We start from the raw sequence: 23427 nt of genomic DNA, 5'->3' as shown, positions 1-23427 counted from the left end.
TCCATTTCAGTTTAGGCTCATTAAAACGTTACGTTTATGTTGAATCTGTTCTCTAGTATTATCTTTGTTTGCTGGATCATGACCACCCTGCATTACATCAAGTAGCATACTATCTGTCTTGAGTATCAAACTGATGGTGTGATAAGTTGATTACTGTAAACAAAGTAGAAAGGAAGAGAGAATGTAACAGACGGTCGAATTTGTTTTGTTCTTATGCTTTGATGTTCGAGTCTGATTTTACCTTGGAGCAGGTCGCAGGACTAGCGGTAGTTATAGTTGGAGGGGGGGGGTACGGAAAGATTCACAGACCTATGTGAATATGAAGAGGAAGGTCATCTGATGTGGACCTACCAGTAGATGTTTGTGTCGTGAAGCTCATCTTATAAGCAAGGTTCATGAAACTCACTTCAGACCCTGATGTCCATGGTTAATTAGCTTTTGTTGTAAATAATGGTTGATTTTGTATGTCTCAGTTACAACATCTGGTTATCAATGGAAAGTACCATGAAATTAGCAATCCCTTTGAATGTTTAATGTTTAATAAATTGAAATTAGCACTCCCTTTGAATGTTTAATTCCCGCAAAGTTGTACACAACATGAGGTATTCACATCATTTTAATCATACATTGAAAATCTTAAAGCATACATGATCCTTTTTCATAAAGACTTAACAAAACTTAAGTTATCAAGTCACAAGCTGCTCAAGGTATGACAAATTCCACATACCATGGCATGGATGCTACAAGCCATCTTGAAACTCTCACCTAATGTAAATGCTCTAGGTCTATCTGACAAGACATAAACACTCGGAATAACTTTTCATGCTTTCTGCAGTTGAACAAAAAGAGTATAGGTAAGTATAACGAATCATGCAAGAAAACAATAGTAGTAAGTAAACTCTGAGATTCAAACCTGCACAGAGAGATAGAGCTTGAACTCCGGAGGGAGCTCTTCATCTGAGTAAAGACGGTGAGCAAAGTATATCCTTCTAAGACGGCAGTTAGCATGAACCTGAACTCGCAAAGTCTCAGCGTAATTAGTCCCATAAGCTCTGCTAGTAAGATCAGGTAAGTTCAGCTGGATCTGATTCCACCCCTCATCCATCTTCAATGGCATTGTGCATATATATGGCTTCACTCTAGTCACAGACTACCACAAAAAAGAAGATAATAGTTCAACACAAGACATCAATACTAATAACAACAACTGTATAGTACAGGTGGAATTTAATTATTTTATTAAAATGCTAGAAATCTAGAATTTGCTAGTATTATAAAAGTAAACTAAACGTAGTTTATAAAACTTTCTAACCAACCTATTGAATGTCAAAACCACTGTTTTGAAACCCTACCTAGATCCACGGTCGAACCAGTAGACCCGGTATATAATTCAGTTTGGATTTTAGAAAAAATATATTATTTAAAAACTCGGTAATTTCCACAAAATAGAAGGGGACTTCACAAATGGCTTTCTGTTTTAATATTATAGATGGATTTTAAATTTTTGATACATATTAAATAAACTTTCAGTTTTTACTCTAATTTTTAGTTTATTAAATAATAATTTTAAACAAAATAATATAAATAACAAGGATAAAACAAAAAAAAAACTACTAATGTTTTTAATTTGGGTGCAATACACATGAAACATTATTAATATTTATTTAACAAACAATGCATGAAACATAGGTCAATTTAAAAATGTTACATTTAGAGGTAATTGAAGTAATAAAGAACTATGTTGTTGCAAAACTACTAGAAACCGTTACTTTATTAATACAAACACCAGTAATATCAGTTAAACCAATCGATTACTATATGTACACACTGATAAATAATGGGAATAGAAGAAATAAAAACAATCTAAATCAATACTATTAAAAGGGAAGGAGTCCTAAAAAATCTACTTAAAACAAGTCATAGTTGAACCATTTCATTTAACTAGAATTCCTATTATTTCTCATACTACTAACTTAATTATCTATATTATTAAAGTTGAAGTACACATTAGGATTGTTTGGCAATATGAATAGTAATTAAAAAAATAGTATTATTTGGAAACATGGATAGCAGTAAGTTAGAAAAAATAATAATGGGCTTATGCTACTAAAAAAATAATGAGTCTATGCTACTAAAAAAATTGAAAGTCCATTACATCATATTAAATGTTACTTGATATATATATTCAAATCAAAATAATAATTTAAAATTAATTTATATCAAAATTCATTCAAAAATTTACATATATTTAAAATTTGATTTTTACTAACATATTTTCCAATAACTATTATAAAAATATTTTCAATATATATAATAAAAATACAATACAAAGCTCAATTTCAAACACCAACTTAAATTATAGTTTTTATATTTCACAATAAATTTTAAAATATAATATATTTGATTATTTATATGATTGTACGTATAAAATATTATTAATTATAAGAAAACTTATTTGATGGTACGTATAAAATACGATTAATTATATGATAACACATATTTTGTAATCTATGATAACACATATAGTATATAATAGTGATTAGGGATGGGCGTTCGAATTCGTTTTCGGATCTTTTTGGGATTTCGTGTTCAGTTCAGATCTTTGAGGATTTGGTTCTGATTTGGATAACCAATTTAAATAGGTTTGGTTTAAATATTTGGATAGAGAATTAATAATTATTTAAGTATTTTTGGAGTTTTGAGTATTTTTTAACTATTTAAGATATTTACGTTTAATTATTTGTATATATTTTTTAAGCATTTATGCGAACTTAAAAGTATCATATATATTTTGGATGTTTTTATATATATTAAATCTAAAAATAATTAATATATATATATAAGTATATAAATCTATTTTGGATACCCAAATTAATTCGGTTCGGATCGGATTAGGTTTCAATTCTTCAAATACCAACTTTTTGAATAATTCAGATATTTAATCCATTCGGGTTCGGATTTAGTACTACTTATTCGGATTGGGATTGGTTCGATTCTTCGAATTCGAGTTTTTTGCCTAACCCTAAATAGTGACATAAAAAGCAAATAGCATCATATTATTTTAAAAAATACACCCGCACGGACGTGCGGGTCAAAATCTAGTTCTTCATTAAAAGCAAATTAGTCATAAAAAATAGTACTAACCTAATTATCTACTTATACGTTTACTATATACGCATTATTCCATCATAAATATTTTGAGCTAATATTAAATAATGTCCACCCTATATTTATATAGTATATGGTTACTTGTGATTTATTTAATAGATAATAGCTTCAAAGACTATAAACAAAACATAATATCCATTGTAAAAAATACATTTTTTACAGAGATGAACCATTATTTTATACTAACCTTATTAACTAAACTGATTTCATTAACCATGTTATATATATGAACACTTCAAAATTATCATTCATAAACTAAACTATGTTTGTCACAACTTAATATTCCAAGTTGGTTGTATTATTTTAATACCAAACCAGTTCCTATAAAAATTCATAGATATAATTATGGTCTACATAAAACCGGTTCAATCTTTCCTTCTGCTATATTTTCAGAAAATGACTATTTATCTTCGGTTCTGTTAGATATTTAGTCTAACCAATTATAAATCAGTTAGTGATAACTTCTAAAACTTTGAAAACACTTTGTTATTTATTAACATTATATCGATACTTTAAAACAAGAATTGTGTTTTAGAACAAAATCTACTTATTTTAAAACATAATATTATTTTGAAAATAGTTTTGATACTATGTGTTATATTAAACATAGTTATATATATTTGAAATAAATAATTATATACATAAATTATACTTTTGGTTAACTAAATTATTTATCAACCAAATAATGAATCACACTAAAACGCACCTTAGACTGTACAGAATAGAGAGAAACCCAGACTGAAACGTGTTCTTGAACATCTCTTCCTGCTTCAATTCCCAGAAAGAAGAAGCATCGTTGAAATAGAATTCTTAGACCATCTCCAATGCTACACTATAATTTTCTCTATATTTCACTCTAAAACAGAGTAACTCTATTATAGAGTTAAATTTGCTCTGATGGTTCACTCTATAATAGAGTTACTCTATATAATATAGAGTTACTCTATTATAGAGTGCACCATTGGAGCAAATCCAACTCTATAAGACCATCTCCAATGGTTCACTCTATTTTTTACTCTAAAATAGAGTAACTCTATAATAGAGTTGTGATATACTCCAATGGTACTCTATTTTAGAGTGGAAAATAGAGTGATGAACAAACAAAAAACAACTTACTCTATATATAGAGTAAACCCATTTTTTACTCTATTATAGAGTGGAAAATAGAGTACCATTGGAGTATTTTTACTCTAAACTCTATTTTAGAGTGAAAAATAGAGTGGGGTTGGAGATGCTCTAATAGAGTTAGGGCATCTCCAACCCCACTCTATTTTTCACTCTAAAATAGAGTTTTAGAGTAAAATTGCTCCAATGGTACTCTATTTCTCACTCTATAATAGAGTGAAAAATAGGTTTACTCCAAATATAAAGTAACTTATTTTTTTTTTGTTCATCACTCTATTTTCTACTATAAAATAGAGTACCATTGGAGAAAACTTAAACTCTATTATAGAGTCACTCTATTTTAGAGTAAAAAATAGTGTAAACTATTGGAGGTGGTCTTACTCTATTTTAGTGTAAATTATAGAGGAGAAAATAGAATTCCCTTGGAGATGCTCTTAATGCGCTATTAGAGACGGTGCTACTGAATTGATCGTTTTAAGTCTTGGGCCTCGGCCCATTAACACATGTGTTACCCTTTGAGTTGAGAGAATACTAAGACCTAAGCCCATTAAGATATCAGATGCCATTTTTTTCTGTAGGGATGTTAAATCCTCATTTGTTAAATATAAGCCCAGTCTTATTTTAAGCCATCCCTATTTTAATCCTATTTTAATTAAAGGTTAGAGCTTGTACCATGGTTATCTCATTTAAATAAAAAAATTATTTTATTCATTTTTGTCTTTTAAGTTCTAAGCATCAAATTAGCAAATCGAAGATGTGATATGATTATCTTCTTCAATTCGTTGATCATCAAAATCAAGTTTTTTCTCAAAAACCGAAAATTGATTTTTTCGCAAAAAATCACAAATTTGATTTATTTTCAAAATCAAGAAAATTGAGTTTTCCCTCAAAAATAAAAAAAAAATTGAGTTTTTAGCCAAAACTAAAAAATAGAGTTTTTTTGCCACAATGCAAAAATCTAGTTTTTCCACAAAAATTGCAAAATCGAGTTTTTTTTTGCCAAAACAATAAATTGAGTTTTCCCGCCAAAATCGCAAAAAAAAATATTGAGTTTTCCGCCAAAAAAGCAAAATCAAAATTTTCCACAAAAACCGCAAAATTAGTGTTTTCCCGCGAAAACCACAAAATCAAGTTTTCCGCTAAAACCGAAAGTCAAGTTTTGCGGTTCTGGTGGAAAATTCGATTTTACAATTTTGGCGGAAAAACTCGGTTTTGCGGTTTTGTGATTTTTGGGGAAAAACTCGTTTTACAGTTTTGGCGGAAAAACTCGATTTTATGAAAACTATTTGACCATATAATTATTTCAATAAACATAGATCCAAGTTTCTATTAGTTACAATTTTTTTATTTAGTGAAATATTACTCCATATGTTTCATATTAAATGTAATTTTGTTTTTTTTTAATGTTTCCATTATAAATGTCGTTATACATTTTCATACATATTTAAAATAAATTTTTAATTTGCTCTCATTTTTGGTTCATTAGTCAATAAATTCAAACAAAGTATACTATTTTGTAAGAGCAAAACCAAAAATTACTAAGTTTCTTAATTTGTATGCAAAAATTTTAAACACACATGAAACATAGTGATTATTTAATTAACAATCAATGCCTGAAACATAAAAATCAATTTAAAAATGTTACTCTTAGAGCTATCTAAATTGATAAAAAACATTATGTTGTTGCAAAACAACTAAAAATGTTATTTTTAATTAATACAAATCAATAACATTCAAAACCACTTGATTGCTATATATAGAATTATAGATACACTTATAAATCATGGTAATAGGAAAAAAAAACAAAACAATTCAAAGAAGAAGTTAAAAAGTAATCATACAGAATGGAGACTAAGACAATTTTCATGGCATTTTTCTTTATCATCACTTTGGTATCATCTGCGTATCCAAATTTAGGCCAAGAAGATATTGACAATGAACCACTGGTCAATCCCGGTCGCGAGTTTGATACATTAGATGCGATATCGCCGGCTTCACAAGATTACAATAATTATATGCTAGAGAACCTCCCATCAAAATACATAACGTATCTCGAAACTTGCGGGAAAAATATGGGGCCTAGTGGTACTGTGAAATGTAATGTAGATGTTCTTAAAGAGATTCTTACGAATAAACCCATTTCCAGAGAATGTTGCCAAAAGGTAGTAAAAGCTGGAAAAGAATGCTACATGGAGATTAGAAAGCTTATGTTTCGATTGTATCAACTCAAACACTTTGCTTCTAAAGTTTCTTTCAAAATCAACAAGGTTTGGAATAGATGTTCTGCTGAAGTTGAAAGTCCTCCATCATCTCATGATGACACGAATGAGTTATCTTGATTGAACATTTGTTATATTATATGATGTATTTTGAAATAATGGTTTGTTATACTGTTTTATCTATATAAATTGAAATCAAAGTTTCATCAGAATATTCGTTCTCCTAATTTTAATCATGGGTCATCCTAGCAAGTGTTTGTTTAGCATAGTTTTGAGTTTATCAAATATAAAATCTAATTGCACATGAATCTTGTTAAACAAGAATATATATTTCTTTCTTTGTTCCTCAAATAAATTATGTTGTTTGAGAATCAAGTAGATTTATAAGAACAAATAATAAGTGAGAGAACGATATAGAAAAAAAACCAATAGGTAACTCTCATTTTTCTTCAAAACAAAAGCTAATCTCATTTTTATGATCCTAGCTAGGATCTAATTTGAAAAGTCTTGATAACGATTTGTGAACTAATTATGTAAGATCTTTTACAATGTTTTTCCACAAAACATATAACCTCTTTGTATTTTTAGGTCATCTTAGATGAGATGATCACTATTTTGATGCCATCGTATGTTCTCCAATTCGTTGATCATCAAAACTAAGTTTTTTTTTCAAAACCTGAAAATTGTTTTTTTCGCAAAAAATCACAAATTTGAGTTTATTGTCCAAATCAAGAAAATTGAGTTTTCCCTCAAAAGAAAAAAAAAGTTTTTTCGCCAAAACTAAAAAAATAGAGTTTTTTTGCCAAAAATGCAAAAATCTAGTTTTTTCACAAAAATTGCAAAATCGAGTTTTTTTTGTCAAAACCGTAAATTGAGTTTTTCAGCTAAAATCGCAAAAAAAATTGAGTTTTCCGTTAAAACCGAAAGTCAAGTTTTGCGGTTTTGGCGGAAAACTCGATTTTGCGGTTTTGGAGGAAAAACTCGGTTTTGCAGTTTTGGTAGAAAAAATTGGTTCTGTGAATTTTGGGGAAATACTCGTTTTTACAGTTTTGGCGGAAAAACTCGATTTTGTGAAAACTATTTGACCATGTAATTATTTCAATAAACATATATCCAAGTTTCCATTAGTTAATTTTTTTTTAATTTAGTGAAATATTACTCCCTATGTTATCAGATATAATGTAATTTTGTTTTTTTTTTCATTATAAATGTCGTTATACATTTTCATACATATTTAAAATAAAATTTTAATTTGCTCTCATTTTTGGTTCATTAGTCAATAAATTCAAACAAAGTATGCTATTTTGTAAGAATAAAACCAAAAATTACTAATTTTCTTAGTTTGTATGCAAAAAAATTTAAACACACATGAAACATAGTGAGTATTTAATTAACAATCAATTCCTGAAACATAGAAATCACTTTAAAAATGTTACTCTTAGAGCTAACTAAATTAATAAAGAAATTATGTTTTCGCAAAACAACTAAAAATGTTATTTCATTAATTAATACAAAATACCATCAATAACATTCAAAACCACTTGACTACTATATATATACACTTATAAATCATGGTAATTGTGAAAAAAAAAACAAAACAATTCAAAGAAGAAATTAAAAATTAATCATAAAGAATGGATACTAAGACAATTTTCATGGTATTTTTCGTAATGACCACTTTAGTATCATATGTGTATCCAAGTTCTGGTCAAGAAGACGTTGACGATGAACCACTGGTCCATCCGGGTCGCGAGTTTGATTCATTGGATACGATATCACCGGCTTCGCAAGATTACAATATTTATATGCTAGAGAACCTCCCACCAAAGTACAAAATGTATCTTGAAACCTGCATGGACAAGATGAAGCCCATTGGGAAATGTGGTTTTGAAGATGTTATTAAAGAGATCCTTACGAATGAGCCTGTTTCAAGAGAGTGTTGTATGAAGGTAGTAAGCGCTGGAAAAGAATGCTACTTGGAGATTAGTAAGTTGATGTTTCGATTGTATCAACTCAAACGCTTTGCTTCTCAAGTTTCTTTAGAAATTAATGAGGTTTGGAATAGATGTTCTGCAGAAGTTGAAAGTCCTTCATCATCTGCTGATTTTGCGATTTAGTTATCTTGACTGATTCTTTTGTTATATTATATGATATATTATGAAATAATGGTTCGTTATAATATTCTAAATATATATATCAAATCAAATATTCATTACTTATTCGTTTTCCTAAATCTAATATTGTATAGAAAAAACTCTAATGCAATATCTTGGTTTGTTCTAACTAGTGTTTGTTTAGCATAGTTTTTTAATTTATCAAATATAAAACACAATTGCACACAAATCTTGTTAAACAAAATCATATATTTCTTTCTTTGTAACTTGAACAAATTATGTTGTTTGAAAATCAAGTAAATTTATAAAAACAAATAAATAGTGAGAAACGCTATAAGGAAAAAAATATATGTAACTTTCATTTTTGTGAAAAAAAAACGCTAATCTCATTTTTATGATACTAGCTATGACCTAATATGAAAATTCGTTATAGAGATTTGTGAATTAATTATTTATTTAACTTTTACAATGTTTTCCACAAAAAATATAACGTCTTTAGTTTTTCAAGGTATATATCATCTCTTATTTTGTAATATGAAATCATCTTTGTGTTCACAGGATCGAAATATAGATTATCATGAAGAGACTGATCAGAGAGACAATTACTTGATCAAAGGGACAATATGCTTATGCTTAATGGCCTAATACTCTATATGAAAAAAAGCATCATGTTTGAACAATTCAAAAGCTTTTATTCAACTATAACCAGTAAAAAATCAGATAAACATACACTTGAGAGGGATCAACGAACCAAGAGAAAAAAAATCATGATTGTCTATGTTCTTGATATTTATCTCAAACAACGTTTTAAGTTATATATCCAGAGTCATCTTTCTTCTTCACTAGATATAGCTCTTTACAATTCTTTGCAAAAAAGCATATATACTTCATCTACAACTCTTCTTTGGTTTAGCGAACACAATATTTAGACCATGAAATTATTTCAAAAAACATAGATTCAACTTTCAATTAGTTACAACTTTTTACTTAAGTGAAATATTACTTCCCAGGTTTCATATTAAATGTAATTTTTTTTTAAATGTATTTATACAATTTTCATACATATTTAAAAATAATTTTCATTTTGCTCTTATTTTTAGTTCATTACTTAATAAATTTAAACAAAATATTATAGGAGTATTTAATAAGGATAAAACCAAAATGACTAATTTTCTTAATTTGTATGCAAGAACTTTAATGACAAACGTAGTGAGTATTTAATTAACAATCAATGCTTGAAACATAGAAATCAATTTAAAAATGTTACTTTTAGAGCTAACTAAATTAATAAAGAAATTATGGTTTTGCAAAACAACTAAAAATTTTATTTTATTTATTAATACAAAAAATCATCAATAACATTCAAAACCACCTGACTACTATATATATACACTTATAAATCATGGTAGTTGGAAAAACAAAACAATTCAAAGAAGAAGTTAAAGAGTAATTATAAAGAATGGAGACTAAGACAATTTTCATGGCATTTTTCATAATGACCACTTTAGTATCATCTGCGTATCCAAGTTCTGGTCAAGAAGATGTTGACGTTGAACCACTGGTCAATCCAGGTCATGAGTTTGATACATTGGATGTGATATCACCAGCTTCACAAGATTACAATATTTATATGCTAGAGATCATCCCACCAAAATACAAAATGTATGTCGAAACCTGCATGGACAAGATGGAACCCATTGGAAAATGTGGTCTCTACGTTATTAAAGAGATTCTTACAAATGAACATGTTTCAAGAGAGTGTTGTCTGAAGGTAGTAAGAGCTGGAAAACAATGCTTCATCGAGACTAATAAGTTGATGTTTCAATTTTATCAACTCAAACGCTTTGCTTCTCAAGTTTTTTTCAAAATTAATGAGGTTTGGAACAGATGTTCTGCAGAAGTTGAAAGTCCTTCATCATCTGATGATTTGACGATTTAGTTATCTTGATTTAATATTTTGTTTTATTATATGATGTATTATGAAATAATGGTTTGTTATAATATTCTAACTATATAAATAAAATAACCTTTTATTATTTATTCATTTTCCGAACTCTAATATTGTATATAAAAAAATCTAATGCGATATCTTGGGTTGTTCTAACTAGTGTTTGTCAAACATAGTTTTTAGTCTATTTAACATAAAATTTAATTGCACATGAATCTTGTTAAACAAAATCGTATATTTCTTTCTTTGTAAATCGAACAAATTATGTTGTTTGAAAATCAAGTAAATTTATAAAAATAAATAAATAGTGAGAGAACGCTATAAGGAAAAAATACAATATGTAACTTTCATTTTACGTGAAACAAAAATGTTAAATCTCATTTTTAAGATCCTAGCTATGACCTAATATGAAAATTCTTTATAGAGATTTGTGAATTAATTATCAATATCACTTTTACAATGATTTCCACAAAATATATAAATTCTTTGATTTTTAAAGGTATATATCATCTCTTATTTTGTAATAATCCACATATAGAATGAAATCATCTTTGTGTTCACGGGATCAAAATATAGATTCTCATGAGAAGACTGATCAGAGGGACAATTACTTGATCAAAGGGACAATACGCTTATGCTTAATAGCCTAATATTCTATATGAAAAGAGCATCATGTTTGAACAATTCAAAAGCTTTTATACTTAATCATAAAGGTATATGTGACAAGACTAGATATAGCTCTTTACAATTCCTTGCAAAAAGCATATATACTTCATCTATAAATCTTCTTTGGTTTAGCAAAGTCATCACTATATTTAGACCATGTAATTATTTGAAGAAACATAGATCCAAATTTCAATTAGGTTCAGTTTTTTACTTAAGTGAAAATTACTTCCTATGTTTCATATTTAATGTAATTTTGTTTTTTTATATGTCTTTATACGATTTTCATACATATTTAAACATAATTTTCATTTTGCTCTTATTTTTAGTTCATTAGTTAATAAATTCAAACAAAATATTATAGGAGTATTTAATAAGGATAAAACCAAAATGACCAATTTTCTTAATTTGTATGCAAAAACTTTAATGACAAAAGTAGTGAGTATTTAATTAACAATCAATGCTTGAAACATAGAAATCAATTTAAATATGTTACTCTTAGAGCTAACTAAATTAATAAAGAAATTATGGTTTTGCAAAACAACTAAAAATGTTATTTTATTAATTAATACAAAACATCATCAATGACATTCAAAACCACCTGACTACTATATATATACACTTATAAATCATGGTAGTTGGAAAAACAGAACAATTCAAAGAAGAAGTTACAAAGTAATTATAAAGAATGGAGATTAAGACAATTTTCATGGCATTTTTCATAATGACCACTTTAGTATCATATGCGTACCCAAGTTCTGGTCAAGAAGATGTTGCCGTTGAACCACTGGTCAATCCAGGTCGCGAGTTTGATACATTGGATGTGATATCACCGGCTTCGCAAGATTACAATATTTATATGCTAGAGATCATCCCACCAAAATACAAAATGTATGTCGAAACCTGCATGGACAAGATGGAACCCATTGGAAAATGTGGTCTCTATGTTATTAAAGAGATTCTTACAAATGAACATGTTTCAAGAGAGTGTTGTCTGAAGGTAGTAAGAGCTGGAAAACAATGCTTCATCGAGACTAATAAGTTGATGTTTCAATTTTATCAACTCAAACGCTTTGCTTCTCAAGTTTCTTTCAAAATTAATGAGGTTTGGAACAGATGTTCTGCAAAAGTTGAAAGTCCTTCATCATCTGATGATTTCACGATTTAGTTATCTTGATTGAATATTTTGTTTTATTATATGATGTAATATGAAATAATGGTTTGTTATAATATTCTAACTATATAAATAAAATCAACTTTTCATTACTTATTCATTTTCCTAACTCTAATATTGTATATAAAAAAAATCTAATGTGATATCTTGGGTTGTTCTAACTAGTGTTTGTCAAGCATAGTTTTTAGTCTATTTAACATAAAATTTAATTGCACATGAATCTTGTTAAACAAAATCGTATATATCTTTCTTTGTAAATTGAATAAATTATGTTGTTTGAATATCAAGTAAATTTATAAAAACAAATAAATAGTGAGAGAACGCTATAAGGAAAAAAATACAATATGTAACTTTCATTTTTCGTGAAACAAAAATGAGATCCTAGCAATGACCTAATATGAAAATTCTTTATAGAGATTTGTGAATTAATTATCTATATCACTTTTACAATGATTTCCACAAAATATATAAATTCTTTGATTTTTCAAGGTATATATCATCTCTTATTTTGTAATAATCCACATATAGAATGAAATCATCTTTGTGTTCACAGGATAAAAATATAGATTCTCATGAGAAGACTGATCAGAGGAACAATTACTTGATCAAAGGTACAATACGCTTATGCTTAATGCCCTAATATTCTATATGAAAAGAGCATCATGTTTGAACAATTCAAAAGATTTTATACTTAATCATAAATGTATATGTGACAAGACTAGATATAGCTCTTTATAATTCCTTGCAAAAAGCATATATACTTCATCTATAAATCTTTTTTGGTTTAGCAAAGTCATCACTATATTTAGACCATGTAATTATTTCAAGAAACATAGATCCAAATTTCAATTAGGTTCAGTTTTTTACTTAAGTGAAAATTACTTCCTATGTTTCATATTAAATGTAATTTTTTTTTATATGTCTTTATACGATTTTCATACATATTTAAACATAATTTTCATTTTGCTCTTATTTTTAGTTCATTAGTTAATAAATTCAAACAAAATATTATAGGAGTATTTAATAAGGATAAAACCAAAATTATTCATTTTCTTAATTTGTATGAAAAAACTTTAATGACAAACGTAGTGAGTATTTAATTAACAATCAATGCCTGAAACATAAAAATAAATTTAAAAATGTTACTCTCAGAGCTAACTAAATTAATAAAGAAATTATAGTTTTGCAAAACAACTAAAAATGTTATTTTATTAATTAATACAAAACATCATCAATAACATTCAAAACCACCTGACTACTATATATATACACTTATAAATCATGGTAGTTGGAAAAACAAAACAATTCAAAGAAGAAGTTAAAAAGTAATTATAAAGAATGGAGAGTAAGAAAATTTTCATGGCATTTTTCATAATGACCATTTTAGTATCATATGCGTACCCAAGTTCTGGTCAAGAAGATGTTGACGTTGAACCACTGGTCAATCAAGGTCGCGAGTTTGATACATTGGATGTGATATCACCGGCTTCGCAAGATTACAATATTTATATGCTAGAGATCATCCCACCAAAATACAAAATGTATGTCGAAACCTGCATGGACAAGATGGAACCCATCGGGAAATGTGGTCTTTATGTTATTAAAGAGATTCTTACAAATGAACCTGTTTCAAGAGAGTGTTGTCTGAAGGTAGTAAGAGCTGGAAAACAATGCTTCATCGAGACTAATAAATTGATGTTTCAATTTTATCAACTCAAACGCTTTGCTTCTCAAGTTTCGTTTAAAATTAATGAGGTTTGGAACAGATGTTCTGCAGAAGTTGAAAGTCCTTCATCATCTGATGATTTCACGATTTAGTTATCTTGATTGAATATTTTGTTTTATTATATGATGTAATATGAAAAAAATGGTTTGTTATAATATTCTAACTATATAAATAAAATCAACTTTTCATTACTTATTCATTTTCCTAACTCTAATATTGTATATAAAAAAATCTAATGTGATATCTTGGGTTGTTCTAACTAGTGTTTGTCAAGCATAGTTTTTAGTCTATTTAACATAAAATTTAATTGCACATGAATCTTGTTAAACAAAATCGTATATTTTTTTCTTTGTAAATCGAACAACTTATGTTGTTTGAAAATCAAGTAAATTTATAAAAACAAATAAATAGTGAGAGAACGCTATAAGGAAAAAATACAATATGGAACTTTCATTTTTTGGTGAAACAAAAATGTTAATCTCATTTTTAAGATCCTACATCAACAAGGGCCAGCGGTCCTGATCAGTACATAACATGTTACCTGTGCAAAAACATACATCAACTAATACAAAATTTAATTTTCAAACTTGAACGTTCAAAATTTGGTTTTATCATACACAGACCTAATTTTCATTAGTCAAACGTTGAGTTGTCGTTAGTCAATAACAGAAAATGTCTAATTCATACATCAACAGGGACCAATGGTTCGGATCAATACATAAACATTTCACTTTTATAAAAACACACATCAACTAATACAAAATTTAAATTCAATACATGAACTTTCGAAATATGGTTTGAACATACACTAAAGCTTGACATGCGCGTCCATGTGGATATTTGTTGTTACTTTTTTATAAAATTGTTAATGACATTTTTAAATATATAATTTTTTGTTCATTGTTTTGTTCCTACACATTAAAACCGAACCCACCCGGATCTGGAAAGATCATATTCAAATCACACCCGAAAATTTATAATATCCGAACAAAGCATAATGTCAAAACCCAAAAAAATCGATATCCAAAAGAACCAATCCATACCCAACTGTATACCTGATATCCATATATAACTGATTATGTTAAGAAATAAAAAGTTTTTTTTGTTAACTGGTTTGAATTCTTGTCGCGGATGGAGAAAATTCATTCAAACATATCGAATTATTTTGGTTAACACGTAAAATAAAAGTTGTCAAATAATTATGATAAATATAATTAATGAAGTATTTAAGAAGTATGAAAAAAGAATATAAAAAATATAATAACACACTTAAATATGGGTAAGTTATGTTTTATATTTCTATAAGACATGCTGTCAAATTATTTGGAAAAAATGCAATTAATAAAGTATTTAAGTTGAGTGAAAATAAGGAAAGAAATGATTTAATAAATCTGTTAAAAATAATGTTAGTTTTATTTTGTACTTAAATTTAATAAAATAGATTTACCTAATTTCACTAGTCAAATAATACCGAAAATAAATTGTTTGTCACGTGTTGATTAAGTGAAGTTTTTATTGTATTATGTAATAATTAAACCGTAGTAGGTAGGAATTGACAGAGAGAAACGAGAATGTTTAGCTTATCGAATACATTCTCTTTTCTCTTTGTTCAATTTTGTCTTCTTTTGTTTTCTCGGTGTTAGTGTTTTTTCTTGTCGAAAAAGTTGAAGAAAAAAATTAAAGTGAAAAACTAACTAAGGAATTACACAAGAAAGAAATCATTTGACCTACATGATTTATTTTTCTCATTCAATTACCACGTAATTCAGTTTAGTTACCACGTAATACAGTTTAATTACCACATAATATAATAAAAACCTTACTTAATCAACACGTGACAGACAATTTATCTTCTATATTGTTTGACTAGTGGAAATAGGTAAATGTCAAGTTTTATTGTATATTAAAACTAGATTTCAAAAATTCATGTATTGAATTTAAATTTTACATTAGTTGATGTATGTTTTTATACAGGTGAAATGTTTATGTATTGATCTGAACTACTGGTCCATGTTGATGTATGAATTAGCTGATTTTCTATTATTGGTTAACGACAACTCAACGTTTGACTAACAGAAATTAGTTCAATGTATGATAATACCAAATTTTGAAAGTTCATATATGAAAATTAAATTTTGTACTAGTTGATGTATGTTTTTGCACATATAACATGTTTATATATTGATCGGGACCGTTGGTCCTTGTTGATGTAGGAATTGGTCAATTTCCCGTGGGATATATCTATGAATTAGTTTGTGATATCCGATGTTAGCCCGCTAACATATTTAATACCATATAACAACTTAGTGTTAGCCTTCTAATGTATTTAAAACATATAACAACTTGATCATATATATGTTTGCATGTATCATTTAATTAGGTTTTGAGATTCATTTTCAAATGGCTAGCATATTTAATAACTTATGACAATCTATCTATCTCATTAAATTTCTGAATGTTTTACACATATTCAAGACTAGTATACTAAATAGTATATCCGGTTAATATATATTGTACCTAGAACAAAAAAAAATATTGGCGGCTAATATTTTATGAATATTGGCGGCTAATATTTTATGGTTTTGTCATAACTTGACAATAAGCCCAAATAAATATTAGAGTTGACAATGTTACGAAGAGAAAGCTCAGTTCTAAGATTAAACATCGTCAACAAAATCAAGTGAATACATGTGTATTCTTTAAAAAGAGATCCATGATATTCGTGGAGAAATGACATCATCACTATCTCTCATGACGAACATCACCATCACTCATCTTCTTCGGCAGTGAAAGTATTTCGCATTTCTTCAAAATTACCACAACCTAAATTTAAAGTCTGCATTGGCGATATTGCTTTTCACAAGCTTCTTGATGCACATGCGACTGAAAAATGTGACATTTTGCATAGCTAGCTAAATAAATAACAATCACATACACGGCTAATATATATTGTAGTGTGGATAACAAAATTGTTGGCTGGCTAATATTATATTTACATATCTTTTTTTTGTAACATATTCACATATCTAAATAACAAAATAATTACTTTTTGGCTACAAATGATCGTTGGGCTATGCACTCTTCGAACTTAGGAAGAATCATGCAAGGGCTAGTGAAGTGAACAACCCCATGAATCAAAATCTGTACAATATCTGATTCAACTTTTGAATGTTTTAAATTTGGAACAGTTTGGCCAAAACAGACAAATCACACATTGAAAAGATTTAGCATGTGAAGACCACTCATATTTGGTTAATTTGTTTGAATTCATTACAAGAATTGTAAAAAGGGCAGAGGAAGAAAAAAGAAAATGAATAAGACGACAATGATGAAAGAAAAAATAGAATTTTTATTTAGTTTTATGTTTTTATGTACGTCTACATAATTTTTTTTTAATCAAAATGTCTACATAATGTTCTAAATATTGTAAATATATAACCTGCCAAATCTTAAATATATTTACAAAATCCTACTGCTGCAAACCTACTCGTAGCATTAGACACACTAGGTGTCTTCCTGCACCATGTGCAGTAAAAAAATTTAAAATATTTTTTAACAGATAAATATAAATTATATTTTAAAATAAATTTTATTAATATTGTAAATTTTCTTTTTCGTATCAATATTTTAATATAAATTTGATTTAATTAAACATAAAAGTTATATTTAAGAATATGCATGTATATATTTGAAATTATAATCTTAGATAGATTTTTCTATCTATTTATTTTAATTAAATATATTAAATAAATTTGTAAAAGTTGCATAATTACCCAAAATTAAAATTAAACAATTTTTATAAAATTTGTAGATATATAAGAAAATAATGATTTTATGATTAAATTTTTATAATTTTCTAAAACAATTGTATACATTTTTGAAAATTTTAGTAATAAAATTCTGTAATTTAAAATATATAATTAAATTATATTTCGAAATTTATAATAACATATTTGAATATATTTATTTTAATGATGATTTATGAGTTATTCCCATATTCTAAAAAAAATTCCAAAAATATAAATTGACATTAAATGTAATATATGAGTTATTACCATATTTTTAAAAGTACCAAAAATATAAATTAACATTAAATGCAATTGTCCATGTCATATTAAGCTATAAGACATATCATCAATTTCAGTAACCATGTCATATTTATTTTCTGAAATTGATTGTAGAAAAGACATGTGACAAAATCACTTCGCAAATATAGTTTAGGGGATGTTCATGACAAAATGGATAGTAAGGTCAATTTTCTTTAGACTAACCACTATTTTTTTTTAAGTTTTACTGTTCTTGGCATTTATTTAATTTCACATTCTTCCTTTGTTTTTTTATCAAATTAGCTCAAAAACTTAAGAGGGGATATTTTAATCAGTTGACTACTAATCAGTTGGTAACTTTAGTACATCAAATGTTCAAAAAAAAATATAAGAAATAAAAGTGGAACGCTATGATCATGGATCATGGCAATTATAAATACAAACAAGTTGTAAATCAGTTTTCTATTTTTCTAATAGAATAAAATACATGGAAAGTTTGCAAAAACTTATCATACTATAATCATAGCATGATGGCGGTTGAGCAAGTATACTCTCATTGTCTAATGGTAAAGGGCAATTCCATGAAAATATACAAAGCTTGAGATTTGTGTAATATAATAAAATAGAAAAGTTAAGAAAAGAAACAAATATTTTAGTTAATTACCGAAAAGAAGCAAATATCATAAAGAAAAATTACTTGGAATGACTCTAATTGATCTAAGAATGACTAGAATGACTCATAATAAATTTTAATTACTAGACTAAAATGGGATAGAAGCAAATTTACTAAAAGCCCATCTCTAACTTAATTAACCACAAGTTTCCATTCTAATAAATTAAAAAAAAATTAGAAAATCTATTACTATAAAACACAGTTTACTCTCTTCTCCTTCCTCCACATAGGATGCCACCTAGATAAGTCTGTTTATACCTATGTAACACGTGTCCCGTATATGAAACTCATCGTTTCATTAACTTTGGTTTGCAATTCGTTTGGGCTTCTGTTTTATATTATGTATCTGTGTTTTAATTTATAAAGCCCATCACGAAAATAACTAAGTGTGCTCGAAACGTCTTCATCTTCTATAATCGATTTTTAGGGTTCATGATGTTCTTCAGTTTCTGAATTTTTTCACCGACCACGAAGTTTCGAAAGAGTTATGGGAGATGAATATTCACATCCAATCTCTGGTGCGAGCTGCCGTTCGCTTCGATTCGTTTGGCTTTCTTCTCGCCGTCAAAGGGAAATTGGAACCGTTACGGACTCCATTCAATCGGTGTCATTAACAGCCTTCTTAACTCCTTTTTCCATGATTCTTCATTCAATGCATCCTTCATTCACTATCTTCCGTTCTCTGACTTTGCATCTATAAAGAGGTGAGTTTGTATCCATATATTTCATTATATCATATCATTTCCTTGCACTCATATTAATCCAAATATCATAATGGCAAACTCCTACGACTCCTTGCTGACTTGAAGGTCGAGCAATACAGCACCACCGAAGGAGTTTATCAGATGCCGGAAAGCTTCTCCCTTTAAGCTTTTATTCTTTGTTTACTTCCGATCTACATTAATGGATTCTTGCGTTATATTTCGTCTTGAGGGTACATTCTCTTCATTTTTTTTAAGTTCCTTTTTTTAGAATTTCAAAAGTTTTTGAGAATTTAAATTTTATGTCGAATGATCAATTCGAATTCAAACATTTTAAAAACACTAACATCATATTAAAACTCAGATCCAAATATTTGTAAAGATTTATTCCAGATTAGAGAAGGTGATTTGTCGGTTACTTTTCATGATCTATTAATAAAATAAATAATCAATGTTTTGAAAATTGTACCGAACATTGATTTAGCATTGTAAATAAGTCAATGATCAGGTCCGTCCACTCAATTAAACCAAATTTTAATTTTTAATCAAATTTTAATCCCATCCTTTGAAAGGACATGTTAGAATAGATCAATAGTCATGATTATGTTATAGAATTAAAAAACACAAATATGAAAATTAAATACTATAAAATAAACATGTTTACTATTAAAAAAGAAGCAAATATTTTAGTAAATGGGGGATGAGTCTCACTTTACCATCTAAATATTTTAGGCTCTCTCTCTCTCTTTCTCTTTCTCTTTCTCTCCCCAATTACCCATCTCAACACAAAACACCAGCTAACATAAATCATCTTCCTCTCTTGTCTCTCTTGTAGCTCTGAGCTTCACCCATGGCTGCCTCATCCTTTGCAGATGGTAACCAACTTTGACTTTACACATCTCTGGACGACTTTTCCAATACGATCTAGATTTTTTGTTATTGCATTTGATTTTTTTTTAGCTCGAAAGAGTTTTAGGCAGCATCAAAGATTATTCTCCTACAACTTTAGTAGTTGATTGATTATTTTGCGTGATTGTCGGAAAAGAATAACACAACCGTTTTTTAGACATGTTGATCTTCATGGTCCCTTGTCTTGTCTGTTAATTACCGAACCACCCATATGCTTCTTCACTTATCAAAATTCGTACTATTTTTATTTAATCCAAAATGATTATATCATAAATTCACATAGTTACATACACATGTGTGTAATATTCCAGATCTATGTAGTTGAATTGATGTTTGAATTTTTCAGGAGAAAAAGATATGGAGAAAGGTGGAATGGTTCTACAGTCTAGTGAGTCTCAAACCGCTATGTTAGATCCTTCACCAACACCTTCACCGTCCGCAACAGCAACTGCACCAGCTTTGGTTCTGTCTAACTCAGGCAAGAGGATGGACCAAGCTGGGAAGAAAAAGTACGTGAAGCAAGTCACAGGTCGCCACAACGACACTGAGCTTCACTTAGCGGCTCAGCGTGGTGATTTGTCGGGTGTGCAGCAGATTCTCAAGGATATTAACTCTCAGATGGAAGGGACTCTGAGCGGGGAAGAGTTTGACGCTGAAGTTGCTGAGATCAGGGCTTCGATTGTGAATGAGGTGAATGAGTTAGGCGAGACCGCGCTCTTCACTGCTGCTGATAAAGGACATCTTGATGTTGTCAAAGAGCTGTTGAAGTATTCGAGTAGAGAGAGTATTGCTAAGAAGAACCGTTCTGGTTATGATCCTCTTCACATTGCTGCCATACAAGGTCATCATGGTAAGGCATCACAAAGCTTTACTCTTTGTTTCTTCTTGTGAATGATGTATGGTTTGTTTCTTGCAGCTATTGTTGAGGTTTTACTAGATCATGATTCGACGCTTAGCCATACATTTGGTCCATCGAATGCAACTCCGCTTGTGTCTGCGGCTATGAGAGGACATACAGAAGTTGTGAACCAGCTTTTATCAAAAGCTGGGAACTTGCTTGAAATTTCTCGGTCTAACCATAAGAATGCGTTGCATCTAGCTGCAAGGCAAGGGCATGTTGATGTTATAAAAGCTTTGCTAGCTAAAGATTCTCACCTAGCGAGAAGGGTTGATAAAAAAGGACAAACTGCGCTTCACATGGCTGTAAAAGGACAGAGCTCAGAGGTGGTGAAACTGCTGTTGGATGCAGATCCTGCCATTGTTATGCTTCCAGACAAGTCTTGTAACACGGCGTTACATGTCGCCACAAGGAAAAAACGAGCAGAGGTATGCATGTGGGTTGTTCAACATAACTCTTACTAAATCAACCCGAAATAAAGTTCAGTTTGGTATTCTGTTAGTTCGGTTTTTGAAAATTCTACCAAAGTTTTTAATTTCAGTTAGATTTTGGTTTTATTTTGTTAAAAATTTGGATAAGTTCAGTTAGTTTTGGGTGAATTCGGTTAGTTTGGTTATTTCGGTTTGGGATTTTGGTACGGTTGGTTTGGTTATAATTTATTTTAAAAGAAAACCGAGATAACCGATTGGCAAACTGAAAACCAAATTTTGGTTCGGTTCAAAATCTAGAGAGTGTGAATTCATTTCAATATCTTTGGTTGAATGTTTCACATATTGGCATATTCTTGCAGATTGTGGAACTGTTATTGTCACTGCCTGATACCAACGCCAATGCTTTAACCCGAGAACGCAAGACAGCACTTGACATTGCAGAGGGGCTTCCACTCTCAGAAGAATCTTCATACATAAAAGAGTCTCTTGCTCGCTGTGGAGCTCTCAGGGCAAATGAGCTGAACCAGCCAAGAGACGAGCTGAGAAGCACCGTCACACAAATCAAGAACGATGTTCATATCCAGCTGGAACAGACCAAAAGGACTAACAAAAACGTTCACAACATTTCAAAAGAGCTCAGGAAACTCCACAGAGAAGGGATCAACAATGCAACCAACTCAGTAACCGTTGTGGCTGTGCTCTTTGCAACCGTAGCTTTTGCCGCTATCTTCACAGTGCCGGGAGGAGACAACAACGACGGGTCAGCAGTGGTGGTGGGACGAGCATCGTTCAAGATCTTCTTTATCTTCAACGCAATAGCCTTGTTTACTTCTCTGGCCGTCGTGGTGGTACAGATCACGTTGGTGAGGGGGGAGACAAAAGCTGAGAAGAGGGTAGTGGAGGTGATCAACAAACTGATGTGGTTGGCATCTATGTGTACATCTGTGGCGTTTCTTGCATCGTCTTATATAGTGGTTGGGCGTAAGAACGAGTGGGCGGCAGAGCTTGTGACTGTGGTTGGTGGTGTGATAATGGCTGGTGTTCTTGGGACCATGACTTATTATGTGGTGAAGTCGAAGAGGGTGAGGTCAATGAGGAAGAGGATCAAGAGTGCGCGTAGGAGCGGTTCCAACTCTTGGCATCATTCAGATCACTCAAACTCTGAAGTCGATCCAATTTTCGCAATCTAAGATCAATAATCATGTAAATATATTTGGTGAAGAGAGCTAGACTAGAGAATCTTGTGACAATAGGCAAACACAACTGTCACAACTCTGTAACACTGGTCAACTCATTATATTCAAAAACTAAGTTAACCATTGTATTATTTAGAAACTGAGGAGCATCAGCATTGGTGTACTTTTATTACTCGTAAGAGCATCTCCAACCCCCAGACTATTTTTTACTCTAAAATAGAGTTAAAAGTAAAAAATGCTCTAATGGTATTTTATTTCTCACTCTATAATAGAGTGAAAAATAGGTTTACTCAATATTAATATAGAGTAATTTGTTTTTTTTGTTCATCACTCTATTTTCTACTCTAAAATAAAAAACCATTTGAACAAACTCAAATTCTACTATAAAGTTACTCTATTTTAGAGTAAAAAAATAGAGTAAGCCATTGGAGATGGT

General features: G+C 29.3%; 6 protein-coding genes and 1 long non-coding RNA gene across 7 annotated transcripts; 6 read left to right on the top strand and 1 right to left on the bottom strand.

Annotated features, from left to right (window-relative positions):
• Positions 1-500: 500 nt before the first annotated feature.
• On the bottom strand, positions 501-2125 carry LOC125583332. Its single transcript, XR_007320365.1, has 2 exons — positions 914-2125; positions 501-829 (listed from the first exon to the last, which is right to left on the bottom strand). It is a non-coding gene; the product is annotated as an uncharacterized LOC125583332 (long non-coding RNA).
• Positions 2126-4573: 2448 nt separating this feature from the next.
• On the top strand, positions 4574-8157 carry LOC125583039 (protein DOWN-REGULATED IN DIF1 11-like). The gene has a single exon (XM_048749588.1). The coding sequence runs from the start codon at positions 6138-6140 to the stop codon at positions 6630-6632; it is 495 nt and encodes a 164-aa protein (XP_048605545.1). The 5' UTR covers positions 4574-6137; the 3' UTR covers positions 6633-8157.
• On the top strand, positions 8131-10047 carry LOC125583065 (protein DOWN-REGULATED IN DIF1 11-like). The gene has a single exon (XM_048749620.1). The coding sequence runs from the start codon at positions 8147-8149 to the stop codon at positions 8627-8629; it is 483 nt and encodes a 160-aa protein (XP_048605577.1). The 5' UTR covers positions 8131-8146; the 3' UTR covers positions 8630-10047.
• A 22-nt stretch (positions 10048-10069) lies between these two features.
• Positions 10070-10565, top strand: LOC125583104 (protein DOWN-REGULATED IN DIF1 11-like). Its single transcript, XM_048749676.1, has one exon. The coding sequence runs from the start codon at positions 10086-10088 to the stop codon at positions 10563-10565; it is 480 nt and encodes a 159-aa protein (XP_048605633.1). The 5' UTR covers positions 10070-10085.
• A 1348-nt stretch (positions 10566-11913) lies between these two features.
• On the top strand, positions 11914-12424 carry LOC125583124 (protein DOWN-REGULATED IN DIF1 11-like). The gene has a single exon (XM_048749711.1). It carries the CDS (start codon positions 11926-11928, stop codon positions 12403-12405), a length of 480 nt encoding a protein of 159 aa, XP_048605668.1. The 5' UTR covers positions 11914-11925; the 3' UTR covers positions 12406-12424.
• Positions 12425-13717: 1293 nt separating this feature from the next.
• Positions 13718-15807, top strand: LOC125583087 (protein DOWN-REGULATED IN DIF1 11-like). The gene has a single exon (XM_048749650.1). The coding sequence runs from the start codon at positions 13750-13752 to the stop codon at positions 14227-14229; it is 480 nt and encodes a 159-aa protein (XP_048605607.1). The 5' UTR covers positions 13718-13749; the 3' UTR covers positions 14230-15807.
• A 3462-nt stretch (positions 15808-19269) lies between these two features.
• On the top strand, positions 19270-23130 carry LOC106351928 (ankyrin repeat-containing protein ITN1). The gene is made up of 6 exons (XM_048749559.1): positions 19270-19560; positions 19666-19790; positions 20393-20432; positions 20813-21316; positions 21383-21792; positions 22155-23130. Exons 3-6 carry the CDS (start codon positions 20408-20410, stop codon positions 22983-22985), a joined length of 1770 nt encoding a protein of 589 aa, XP_048605516.1. The 5' UTR covers positions 19270-19560; positions 19666-19790; positions 20393-20407; the 3' UTR covers positions 22986-23130.
• The last annotated feature ends 297 nt before the right edge of the window (positions 23131-23427 follow it).

The sequence above is a fragment of the Brassica napus genome, chromosome A1 (genome assembly GCF_020379485.1).
Source record: "Brassica napus cultivar Da-Ae chromosome A1, Da-Ae, whole genome shotgun sequence".
In the NCBI taxonomy this organism is placed as follows: Eukaryota; Viridiplantae; Streptophyta; class Magnoliopsida; order Brassicales; family Brassicaceae; genus Brassica; species Brassica napus.
Note: the sequence above shows the minus strand (reverse complement) of the source record. Positions and strands in the feature narration are given on the sequence as shown.

Coding starts and splice junctions, on each gene's coding strand:
- LOC125583065 (XM_048749620.1), top strand. CDS start 8,147: ATGGATACTAAGACAATTTTCATGGTATTTTTCGTAATGACCACTTTA.
- LOC125583104 (XM_048749676.1), top strand. CDS start 10,086: ATGGAGACTAAGACAATTTTCATGGCATTTTTCATAATGACCACTTTA.
- LOC125583087 (XM_048749650.1), top strand. CDS start 13,750: ATGGAGAGTAAGAAAATTTTCATGGCATTTTTCATAATGACCATTTTA.
- LOC125583124 (XM_048749711.1), top strand. CDS start 11,926: ATGGAGATTAAGACAATTTTCATGGCATTTTTCATAATGACCACTTTA.
- LOC125583039 (XM_048749588.1), top strand. CDS start 6,138: ATGGAGACTAAGACAATTTTCATGGCATTTTTCTTTATCATCACTTTG.
- LOC106351928 (XM_048749559.1), top strand. CDS start 20,408: ATGGCTGCCTCATCCTTTGCAGATG. Junction 20,433..20,812: donor TGCCTCATCCTTTGCAGATG/GTAACCAACTTT, acceptor TGAATTTTTCAG/GAGAAAAAGATATGGAGAAA. Junction 21,317..21,382: donor TGCCATACAAGGTCATCATG/GTAAGGCATCAC, acceptor TGTTTCTTGCAG/CTATTGTTGAGGTTTTACTA.